Raw genomic sequence first — 12,299 nt, forward strand, 5'->3', positions numbered from 1 at the left:
AGAACAGAGGGCACAGCCTCAGAATAGAGGGATCCCACTCTGTTTCAGCTGCTAACATCTGGCAAACGGTACTGCAGCATTGAGACAAGGAGCAACAGGCTCCGAGACAGATTTAATCATCAGGCCATCAGACTGATCAATACACATTGATCTGTTTGTGTATCTGACTGCACACTGATCTGACTGTATATTGATCTGATTGTGTATCTGATTGTACATTGATCTGACTGTGTATCTGACTGTACACTGATCTGACTGTGTATCTGATTGTACATTGTTTTGATTGTACACAGTGTAATACAAAACAATAAGGTTTATGATTCTCACAAAATGCTGGGTGAACTCAGCAGGCCAGGCAGCAAAAAAAAGTAGAGTCGATGTTTACCCCATCTCCTTTCTCCCTCTCCATGTCTGCCCATCGCCGCCTTCTGGTGCTCCTCCCTCATTCTCTTGCATCCATGGCCTTCTGTCCTCTCCTTTCACACTGCCCCTTCTCCAGCCCTGTCTCTCTTTCATCAATCCACTTCCCAGCTCTTTACTTCATCCTGTCCTCTCATGGTTTCATCTTGTGCTTCTCTCTTCCCTCCCTCCACCTTTTAAATCTTCTATGCATTGTCTTTTCTCCAGTCCTGCCAAAGGATCTCGCCTAAAACATTGACTGTTCACTCTTTTCCATAGGTGCTGCCTGGCCCTCTGAGTTCCTCCAGCATTTTGTGTGCGTTGCTTGGATTTCCAGCATCTGCAGATTGTCTCTTGTTTAAATTCCTAGTGTTTGGACAATATCCACCCACATTTCCCTTCTTTATTGCTTGTACATTGCGACTGAGACACTACATAAAGATGTTTACTCCCCTGGACGTTAGAAATAAAATAAATACAAATACAATACATCCATTTAGAATGGAGAAGAGCAGAAATTTTGTTAGCCTACAGGGTGGAGAATCTGTGGAATTCATTGCGACAGGCGGCACTGCAGGCCAAAGTCTTTGGATATATTTAAGGCAGGGTCTGATGGATTATGGATTAGTCAGGGTATGAGGGCAGGAAACTGGATCCTAGAGGGAAATGGATCAGCCATGATGAAATGGCAGAGTAGACTCAATGTGCCAAATGGCCTATCTCTGCTCCTATATCTTACAGTCTTGTGGTGTCCACTAAAGTCAAGGAACAGCCTCTGCTCAGCTCCCATTCTGTGTGCTCACTGTCTGTCATCTTCCACACCAGAAAACAAGACCTGCGTTCAGGTTTTTTATTGCAGTGTTGGAAATTTCACACAGACTCACAGATGTACAGACCCAATTTGAAGAGAAGCATACCTGTACAATACACACTATAAAATCCACTTGTCGGCTTCAGCTGGTAGACAAAGTAATCTGTGCAGTTTCTGATCCTGATGTCTATTTGCTCTGTGCAAGTCTTTTTCTGCAGGTTGTCTTTAACCCTGTTGAAACAGATGATCCTGCTCACTTCACCGTCTTCCACGTTGGGATGGGTACCTGGAATGAGGTTTATAAACACTGTGACCTGAACCCACTCCCACGTCAGGATGGGGACCCAGAATAAGATTTAAAAACACTGAGGTGAACCCGCTCCCACGTCTACTTCTGCTCCTATGTCTTATGGTCTAATTGTGGTCTTAATGGTAGGTGTCCATAGCACAAAAGAGGTTGGAAATCATAAGTTATCAGAACAGTATTGGGCCATTTAACCTAAATCTCCTGCCTTCTTCCCATTTTCTTTCACGGCCTGACAAATCAAGGATCTATCAAGCTCTGCCATAAATGTACATAGAAACATAGAAAACCTGCAGCACAATAAAGGCCCATTGGCCCACAAAGTTGTGCTGAACATGTCCCCACCTCAGAAATTACTAGGCTTACCCATAGCCCTCTATTTTACTAAGCTCTATGTACCTATCTAAAAGCCTCTTAAAAAACCCTATCATATCTGTCTCTGCCACCATTGCCGGCAGTCCATTCCACGCACTCACCACTCTGAGTAAAAAATTTACCCCTGACATCTCCTCTTACCTACTCCCCAGCACCTTAAACCTGTGTCCTCTTGTGGGAACGATTTCAGCCCTGGGAAAATGTCTCTGACTATCCACACGATCAAAGCCTCTCATCATCTTGTACAGCTCTATCAGGTCACCTCTCAACCTCCGTTGCTCCAAGGAGAAAAGGCCGAGTTCACTCAACCTATTCTCACATCCTTCCTGTAGTGAGGCGACCAGATCTGAGCACAGTACTCCAACTGGGGTCTGACCAGGGCCCTATATAGCTGCAACATTACCTGTTGGCTCTAACTCAATTCCACGATTAATAAAGGCCAATACACCGTACGCCTTCTTAGCCACAGAGTCAACCTGCACAGCTGCTTTGAGTGTCCTATGGACTCAGACCCCAAGATCCCTCTGATCCTCCACACTGCCAAGATTCTTACCATCAATACTACATTCTGCTATCATATTTGACCTACCAAAATGAACCACTTCACACTTATCACACTTCTCAGCCCAGTTTTGCATCCTATCAATGTCCCACTGTAACCTCTGACAGCCCTCTACACTATCCACAACACCTCCAACCTTTGCATCATCAGCATACTTACTAACCCATCCCTCAACTTCCTCATCCAGGTTATTGATAAAAATCACAAAGATTACAGGTCCCAGAACAGATCCCTGAGGCACACCACTGGTCACCAACCTCCATGCAGAATATGACCCATCTACAACCACACTTTGCCTTCTCTGGGCTAGCCAGTTCTAGATCCACAAAACAATGTCCCCTTGGATCCCATGCATCCTTACTTTCTCAAAAAGCTTTGCATGGGGTACCTTATTAAATGCCTTACTGAAATCCATATACTCTACATCTACTGCTCTTCCTTCATCAACGTGTTTAGTCACATCCTCAAAAAATTCAATCAGGCTCGTAAGGCATGAACTGCCCTCTACAAAACCATATATGTAAAGATTCGGCCTCCACAGCTGCCTGTGGCAAAGAATTCCATAGATCCACAACTCTGTGGCTAAACAAATTCCTCCTCATCTCTATTCTAAAAGGACGCCCCTCTATTTTGAGACTGTGTCCTCTGGACACTCCCCCCCATAGGAGACTTCCTCTCCACTTCCGCTCTATCAAGGCGTTTCACCATTCGATAGGTTTCAGTGAGGTCACTCCGCAGGTCTTCTGAATTCCAGTGAATGCAGGGCTAGGGTCATCAAGTGCTTTTCATAGGAGAAGCCATTTAATCCTGGCATCAAGTGTCCTGTGGGTTCATGGGAACACAGACTTGAAACACCAGTTCTGTCCCTGATATGCTTTGATATCTGATGTGGCCTCAGATCAGTAGCTGCCTCACCATTAAATATCTCAATGCCTTTAACTTCCAGGGATATTCAAAAACATTTATAAGGATAGAAAATACACCCAACCTATTATAGTGAATCATCATGCAGGAGTTAAACACGTGCTGTTTGGCCTGCAGAGTTCCTACTTCCGATTGTTTGTTGCCGACACAGACTGACCTTACTCCCTGCAGAGCAGTGCAAGAAGTTGCTCTTTCTCTCTTCTTGTTGAATTCTCCACTCCAAAGGTTTGTGAGGGCTGGATGGATAGAATTATCTGGGGGGAAGGGGAGCTGATAAATTTGTGGAAGGTCGGAGATCTGAGGTGTTTGTGGAACTGGCACAGAACTGGAATGAACAATATGCTTCATTTTAGGTTTCCTTTGTCTGCAGCTGTTTTTTTTTATTTTAATTTTCTGTAACATTCTGACTCGTTAAATCTTCCAGTCGTTCACATGCTCATGGACATGTGCCATGTCCCCTCAGACTTGTCCAAGTCATTCAAGCTTCCTTTTTGTTCTAAAATACAAAATAATATCAAGACAGTTGTAACCAAAAGCTCACAGATTGGAGGCTTGCATGCCACAGTGTCCTGAAGAGCTACGTTGACTGGAGTGAGGGCTTTGTGGTTAGGCTCTGGGTAGGGTAACCCATGCCTGACAGGTCAAAGGGTAGAGGCCAAAATTAGAGTGGTCCATCAGTCCTCCGGGGTCAGTGGGATGCAGCTCTGGGCCAAATCCCTGACTGGTAAAACAAAACTCTAATGGGAACAGTGATGTGAGGAAATGGAGAACCTTCATTGCTGACCCAAGCACCAGAGGCAAAAGAGAACTCTTAACCAAAGAGTGAAGTTGTGCTATATTTAAACTTTAAGAGGGTCAGTAGGCTGGTCCACAGCAAACTCCTGCAAACCCGCCCCTCATCTGTAATCCATGAAGTTCCATGACTTGAGTGAAGACTGAGTCACTGTGAGGAACACCCCTCAGTGAGCCCGTGTCTATGTCGGCACACGAGGTTGCTGCTTACCCAACTGCAGCCAACTAAGAGATTGTCAATCCTGCCCAACCCAATAATAACTGTGGTAAATTCTTGTAAACCTACTAAGAGTGGTCCACCAGTCCTCCAGTTTCAATGGGATACAGCTCAGAACTAAAACTCTGACTGGTAAAACAAAACTGTAATGGGAACAGCGATGAAGAATCCTACATGCGAGGAGATGGAGAACCTTCATTGCTGCCCCAAACACCCCCAGAGGCAAAAGAGAACTCTTAACCAAAGATGAACTTTGAGTGAAGCTGTGCTATATTTAAACTGTACAAGGGTCAGTAGGGTGGTCCACAACAAACTCCTGCTAACCCACTCCTTCTCTGGAATCCATGAAGATCCATGACTGGAGTGAAGACTGAGTCACTGTGAGGAACACCCCTCAGTGAGCCCGTGTCTGTGTTGGCACACGAGGTTGCTGCTTACCCAACTGCAGCCAACTAAGAGATTGTCAATCCTGCCCAACCCAATAATAACTGTGGTAAATTCTTGTAAACCTACCTTTTAACCAGCCTGGACGCCATGCAGAGCAGTGATAGAACGGAACCAAAGTCTCGGGAATCTTCACGTTGCCATAACTGAAACAATGATCAGAGAGTCAGTCCCAGACCAGGAACTGTGGTCAATAATATCCACACACTGTCCAGCTCTGGTCAGGTCACAGGAAACTCTGTTCATCATCTGCCCCTTCCAAATTCCTGTGTGAATAACCATTTCCTCACAGTTGAGTAAGGGAGTTTCCTCTTCTCTGTTCCCCGAAGAAGTGACATTCATCGCCTCTCTGCATGATTCCTTCTGTCACAGCTCATCCTCATTCATGTGCGTACTAAATAGCGGAAGGAAACAATTCGGCCCAGCAGGTTCAGACTGTACCCTTGGGGACCGATCCTTTCAGTAACATTCACCACCTCTTTTCCCCAACAAATATCTACCAAACTCATCTGCGGTTCATTTACATCTACTGTTTTTATTATTATTGTGTGTGACATGGCCGATTCCTCAATTGTTCTTGGCAATTTTTTCTACAAAACTGGTTTTGCCATTGCCTTCTCCTGGGCAGTGTCTTTACAAGACGGGTGACCCCCAGCTATTATCAATAATCTTCAGAGATTGTCTGGCATCAGTTGTCTCATAACCAGGGCTTATGATCTGCACCAGTTGCTCCCATAGCTTCACGTCACCCTGATCAGTGGGGAGTGGGGGGCTAAGCAGGTGGTACACCTTCCCCAAGGGTCACCCGCAGGCTAGTGGAGGGAAGGAGCGCCTTACACCTCCCTGGGTAGAGTCATATCTCCATCCCGCCACCTGATACGTTTGTTAAGGCCAGGGAATTTTGCAGGACAATCCATACTGTCAGCTCACACTGGGAATGTGGGAGCAGCCAGGAAGAAGATGGGGAATTCACTGACAGCATCCCATTCGGGTGCAACTGGGAACCCAGGAGATGTAAGCAGCAGCAGGAGCTGCTGAACCTCATGAACCTCACCTGCTAAATCTGTACCATCCTTCTGTCAGGCGTCCGTCATGCATCCACTGACCACTGCACTGAGTTTCAAAGCAATTTGAGCTCCTCCAGGGCTGATCCAGAGTGGTGTAGTTCCTACATGGCTCACCAATGGTGGAGTCTGCAACTGAGGGACAGAAAGATGACCATTTTCCTGTAATATTCACTGGTCATTCAGCCTTTACTATCCCCCACCAAACTTCCACAGATCCATGGGCACCAATTACCTGAGATTCAGCATCCAGCCAGGAAGAGTGTGAACTAATTAAGCAATTCCTCCATCACTGAGGTCACTCTTAAAGCTCTCCCAGATTATATTCAGAAGACAGGAGAGACCATTATCACATTGCATGCCAGCTCCGCTCCGAGTGGAACAATCACATCAATCTCATTCCCCTATCATTATTTCCCTTCAACTCCACAACTTTTTGTCTCTCACACATGCTGTTCAAAGCACATTTGCTTTCTTTTCCCAATTCCCTACAGTTCAGGTAATTTATGGTGACAAGTTCTCCAACCATTCCTGCAAGCCTTAGTAATGTAGGAGTAAAGAGAGAACCAGGGAGAAACTATGTGGTCATCCAGGGGACTTGTGTTTCTGGGGGCAATTTGGAAGGTGCAGGATACATATATCACAAATATGAAATAATGTTGTAAAGGGAGGGTGAGGCAACTGTTGCTGATAAGGGAAGTTAAAGACAGAATAAAAGCAAAGGAGAGGGCATATAGTAGAGCAAAAAATAGTGCAAGGATTGGTAAAGTTTTAAAAATCAACAGAAGGCAACTAAAAGAATTAGAGAAAGATGAAATATCAAGGTAAGCTTGCCAACAACAACAAACAGGATACAAAAAGCATTTGTCAGATACGTAAAGTTAAGAGTGGATATTGGACGGCTAGAAAACAATGCTGGGGAGGAAATGTGATACAGAGAAATGATCGATGAACTTAATGAGTATTTTGCGTCAGTCTTCACATGAGCAATACGCCAGAACTTTGAGAGTGTCAGGGGGCAGAAAACAGTGTAGTTGCTATTACTATCGAGAAGGTGCTTGGGAAACTGAACGATCCGTGTTTCTGGGGGCAATTCTGAAGGTGCAGTATACGTACATCACAAAGATGAAATAATATTTTGAAGCGAGGATGAGGCAACTGTGGCTGATAAGGGAAGTTAAAGACAGAATAAAAGCAAAGGACAGGGCATATTATAGAGCAAAAATTAGTGGGAAGTTCAAGGATTGGGAAAGTTTTAAAAATCAACAGAAGGCAACTAAAAAAAAAACAGGGAGAGAAATGATGAAAGCTCACCAACAATATCAAAAAGGATACCAAAAGAGTTCATCAGATATGTGAAGGGTAAAAGAGGGGTAAGAGTGGATATTGGATGGCTACAAAATAATGCTGGAGAGGTAGTAATATGGTACAGAGAAATGATGGATGAAATTAATGAGTATTTTATGTCAGTCAAAAACACTAGCAGTATGCTAGAACTTTCAGAATGTCAGGGGGCAGAAGAGAGTGTAGTTGCTATTACTGTAGAAATGGTGCTTGGGCAGCTGAAAGATTTGAAGGTATCTAGACCTAGACCAGATGGACAACATCACAGCATTCTGAAAGTGCAAATGAGTGATTATGTAGGAATTAATATTGATCTTTCCAGAAACACTAGATTCTGGAATGTTCTGGAGCAATGGAAAATTGCAAATGTCTCTCTGCTCTTTAGGAAGAGAGGGAGGCAAAACAAAGTAAATTAAAGACTAGTTAGCCTGACTTTAGTGGCTTGGATGATGATGGAGGCGCATGATAAAGTAGGCCAACGTCAGCATGGTTTCATCAAGGGGAAATCTTGCCTCTAAAATCTGATTGTCTTCTTTGAGGAAATAACAGACAGGATAGACAAAGGAGAGTCAGTGGATCTGGCTTACTTGGATTATCAGAAGGCTTTTGTCAAGCTGCCATACATGAGGCTGCTTAACACAGCATTAAAGGAGATATACTAACATGGATAGAAAATTGACCAACTTGAAGGAGGCAATGAATTGGAATAAAGGGGGTCTTTTCTGATTGGCTGCCAGTGACTAGTGATGTTCTATAAGGGTCGGTTCTGGGACCGTACCTTTTTCCATTGTATGTCAATGATTTGGATGACAGAATTGATGGCCTTGTGGCCAGGTTTGCAGATGATACATTGAGGGCAGGTAGTGTTGAGAAAGCAGAGATTCTACAGAAGGGTTTAGACACACTGGGGGAAACAGGCAAAGAAGTGGCAGGTGGAATATAATGTAGGGAGTTCTATGTTTATTTAGTTCGGTAGAAAGAATAAAGGCATAGAGGATTTTATAAATGGGGAGCGAATTAAAAACTGCGGGGTTCCATTTTGCATGTTGAATTGGTGGTAAGGAAGGCAAATGCAATGTTGGCATTCTTTCTGAGAGTACTAAGATATAAGAGCAAGGACTTGATGCTGAGGCTTTATAAGGCCAACCTTGGAAGACAGGAGAATGGGGTTGAGAGGGATAATAAATCAACCCTGATGGAATGTGAAGAAGCTTTGACTGGCTGACTGGCCTAATATCTTTTGGTCTTATAGAATATGCAAGCCCCCAACTAAATAAAACTGATCTCAGACATAAAATAAAACAGTAAATGCCAGGAGTAATCAACAGGTTAGGAAGCCTCACAGAACCCGGGTTTCCGGATGAAGATACTTTATTCAAATTATATCATCGAAACTCTCAAATATGCTGAGTGCACAGGATAACTGAATTAGAAATGCAGAAATACAGTGATTAATTTCTGAACTGTAGAAACGATGAGGTCTCTAAAATCAATGTGTTTCTTTATTTAAAACATGCAAGAGGTTTTCTAATTGTCCTGCCGCATGGTGAGACACCCTAATGGAGTGCCCATCTCCCTGTACAATTGAGTCAGCACTGCTCTGCAAATCAGCCTGAATCTTGGGACTGAAATCTCCGATCTGCAGCTCAGAGCTTTCAATGAGACTCAGGGCTATGGGAGCACATTAGAGGCCGAGAGACAGACAGTTTCAGAAAGGAGGAGAAACATGGATGCACCTTTACTGAATTAGCCAAAAACAGAGATATGAATGGGATAAGTGGAGGAAACAACGAGTGGGGCAGAGAGAGACAGAACATCTTTGTGTCTTGTCTCAATTGTTCCTATTGTAATGGATGTGGTCAGGGAAGTAAATATGATGAACGGAACAAGGCCAAGTTTTGTCACAGGCTTATGATAGTGTTAAGCCTTAGTACTGGGAGAAAAGGTCACCAATTACAGGTTTCCGATGAAATGGAAAGAGTTTGAACCTAGTTACTGAAGATATACTTGAAGTGATGTGCATGTGAGGCCAAGCTGGCTAAATGGCCAAACACATTTGGAGGTGCACAACAGGCTGCTCAACATCACAGGGAGATCAAAGAATAAACGTGTTGGCAACTTTATGAGCTGCATGAAGAATCAATAGAGTTCGTGGAATGCACTCGAGACTATTCTTGAATCGTACATAGCAAGACCAACAGGAGAGGGAGCAATTCTGGGCACAGACTTCAGGATGAGCCTGAGAAAGCAGAAAAGATGACAGATTGAGTGTACTGTTGTTACAGACTTGGCGCCAGAGGGAAAATGGCTGGAGTCACTTAGTGCTTTAATGAAAGGGTGCCTCAAAATTCAAACTTACAAAAATTAGTGAAAATATTGAAAAGAAAACTGCCAATATTTACAAAATTATGTCTACCAGAAAACACAATAGTAGCTCTGAACCTATCCTTGTCCAGTGTGAACTTCCAGCAGCCCCTTCCCCTCCTGATCTCTCTCCCTTTCTGAAGGCAATCAGCTTTTTCCTTACACTAGGACACACCATATTTAATTGCCAATAAAGTTAACTTAAAACTACACAGGAATTAGAATACAATGCATCCCACAATTTAGTGACAAAATAAACAGAAGTACTGTGGCGACCCATTTCCTGGCACATCCGAACTGGCTCACAATTAGATAGCCTACGGCGGTTTGTGAGCACAGAGCTTTGGAGCCTCTGCGCCATGGGGTCAGGTTGAGGGAGGCTTAAAAGTGAGGCTGAAGTTTTCGAATAAAGTTTTTTCCTTCGACTGCAGTTACCGACTCCGTGTCGTAATTATAGCGCTGCGTGTAGCACACCACTACAGTACCTCCTTTAACTAAAGTCTACAAACAACATGTAGACGTTTACTGTACATGGCCCATTACTAAAGAATTGAAGGCAACATAAAGCCAACCCAAGAGCATCAATTCAGCTCAGGATTCACGCTGAGAACAAACCAGGGAAGACATTTAATTGTGTGAATTCAGCACAGCAGCAGAGGAACCAGAAAGTGTGTGTGTGTGTGTTTGTGTGAGTGTGCATAAGTGTGTGTGTGCATAAGTGTGTGTGTTGTGTGTGTGAGTACGTGTTTTATTGTGTGTGCTTGAGTGTGTGTGCCTGTGTGTTTGAGTGTGTGTGTGTGAATATGTGAGTGTGTGTATGTGTATGAGTGTGAGTGTGTGTCTGCGTTTGTGTGTGTATGTGTGTGAGTGTGTTTGTGTGTTACAGTGTGTGTGATGTGTGTGTGTCTGTGTTTGTGTGTTTGAGTGTGTGAGTGTGAGTGTGTGTGTTGTGTGTGTGCTTGAGTATATGTGTCTGTGTGTGCTTGAGTATATGTGTCTGTGTGTGTTTGAGTGTGTGCGTGAGTATGTGTGTGTGTGTGAGTGTGTGCTTGAGTGCGTGAGTGTGTGTTTGATGTGTGTGTAAGTATGTGTGTGAGTGTGGGTTTCAGTGTGTGTGTGCTTGAGTATGTGGGTCTATGTGCGTGTTTGAATGTGTGTGTCTGATTTTGTGTGTGGTCTCTGTGTGTGTTTGAGTGTGTGTGTGTGTCTGTTTGAGTGTGCGTGTGAGTATGTGAGCGCGTGTGTGTCTGTGTGTATGTGTGTGTTTGAGAGTGTGTTTGATGTATGAGTGTATGTTTTAGTGCATGTGTGCTTGAATATGTGTGTCTGTGTGTGTTTGAGTGTGTGTGAGAGTGTGTATGTATGTGTGTAAGTGTGTGTGTGTGAATATGTGAGTGTGTGTGTCTGCATTTGTGTGTGTATGTGTGTGAGTGTGTTTGTGTGTTACAGTGTGTGTGATGTGTGTGTGTCTGTGTTTATGTGTTTGAGTGTGTGAGTGTGAGTGTGTGTGTGTTTGTGTGCATGTATTTATGCGTGTGTCCACGTATTTGAGAGTGTGTGTGTGCTTGAGTATATGTGTCTGTGTGTGTTTGAGTGTGTGTGTGAGTATGTGTGTGTGTGTGTGAGTGTGTGTTTGAGTGCGTGAGTGTGTGTTTGATGTGTGTGTAAGTATGTGTGTGAGTGTGGGTTTCAGTGTGTGTGTGCTTGAGTATGTGGGTCTATGTGCATGTTTGAGTGTGTGTATGTGAGTGTGTGTGTCTATGTGTGACTGTGTGTTTTAATATGTGTGCTTGAGTCTGTGTGTCTGTGACTGTGTTTGAGTGTGTGCGTGTATGTGTGTGTGCAAGTGTGTGTGAGTGTGAGTGTGTGTTTCTGTGTGTGAGTGTGAGTGTGTTTCTGTGTGTGTGTGTGCTGTGTGTGTCTGTGTTTGTGTGTTTGAGTTTGTGAGTGTGTGTATGTGTGTGTTTGATGTGTGTGTAAGTATATGTGTGAGTGTGTGTTTTAGTATGTGTGTGCTTGAGTATGTGTGCCTGTGTGTGTGTTTGAGTGTGTGTAAGTATGTGAGTGTGTGTGTGTGTGTGTGACTCTGTGTGTGTTTGTGTGTATGTGTCCATGTTTGTGTGTGTCTATGTATTTGAGTGTGTGTGTTGTGTGTGTGCATGAGTATGTGTGTCGGTGTGTGTTTGAGTGTGTGTGTGAGAGTATGTGAGTGTGTGTGTCTGAGTGTGTGAGTGTGTGTTTGAGTGTGTGAGTGTGTGTTTGATGTGTGTGAGTATGGGTTTTAGTGTGTGTGCTTGAGTCTGTGTGTGTGTTTGCATGTGTGTGAGCATGTGTGTCTGTGTTTGTGTGTATACTTGGGTGTGTGTGTCTTTGTGTGTGTCTGTGTGTGTGTGTCCGTGCTTGTGTATGCATTTGAACGTGTGTGTTGTGTGTGAGTGTATTTTTAGTGTGTGCGCACTTGAGTATGTGTGTGTGTGTGTGTCTGTGAGTGTGTGTTTGACTGTGTGTGTATGTGTGTTTGAGTATGTGTGTGAGTCTGTGTGTGATGTGTGTGACTGTGTGTTTCAGTGTGGGTGTGCTTAAGTCTGTGTGTCTGTGTGTGTGAGTGTGAGTGTGTGTGTTGACTGTGTGTTTCAGTGTGTGTCTGTGTTTGTGTGTGTACGTGTGTGTGTTTTGACTGTGTGTGTCAGTGTGTGTCT

General features: G+C 43.9%; 1 protein-coding gene across 1 annotated transcript in view; it reads right to left on the minus strand.

Annotated features, from left to right (window-relative positions):
• Positions 1-3,788: 3,788 nt before the first annotated feature.
• Positions 3,789-12,299, minus strand: part of LOC132384387 (oncoprotein-induced transcript 3 protein-like) — a 13,397-nt gene continuing 4,886 nt past the window's right edge. The window contains exons 4-6 of the mRNA XM_059955491.1: positions 5,883-6,027; positions 4,898-4,974; positions 3,789-3,871 (exon numbers count right to left, since the gene is read on the minus strand). Coding sequence (XP_059811474.1) covers positions 3,804-3,871; positions 4,898-4,974; positions 5,883-6,027 — 290 coding nt within the window. The 3' untranslated portion in view covers positions 3,789-3,803. The remainder of the gene's footprint in view (positions 3,872-4,897; positions 4,975-5,882; positions 6,028-12,299) is intronic.

This window comes from Hypanus sabinus, chromosome 32 (assembly GCF_030144855.1).
Source record: "Hypanus sabinus isolate sHypSab1 chromosome 32, sHypSab1.hap1, whole genome shotgun sequence".
NCBI lineage: Eukaryota > Metazoa > Chordata > Chondrichthyes > Myliobatiformes > Dasyatidae > Hypanus > Hypanus sabinus.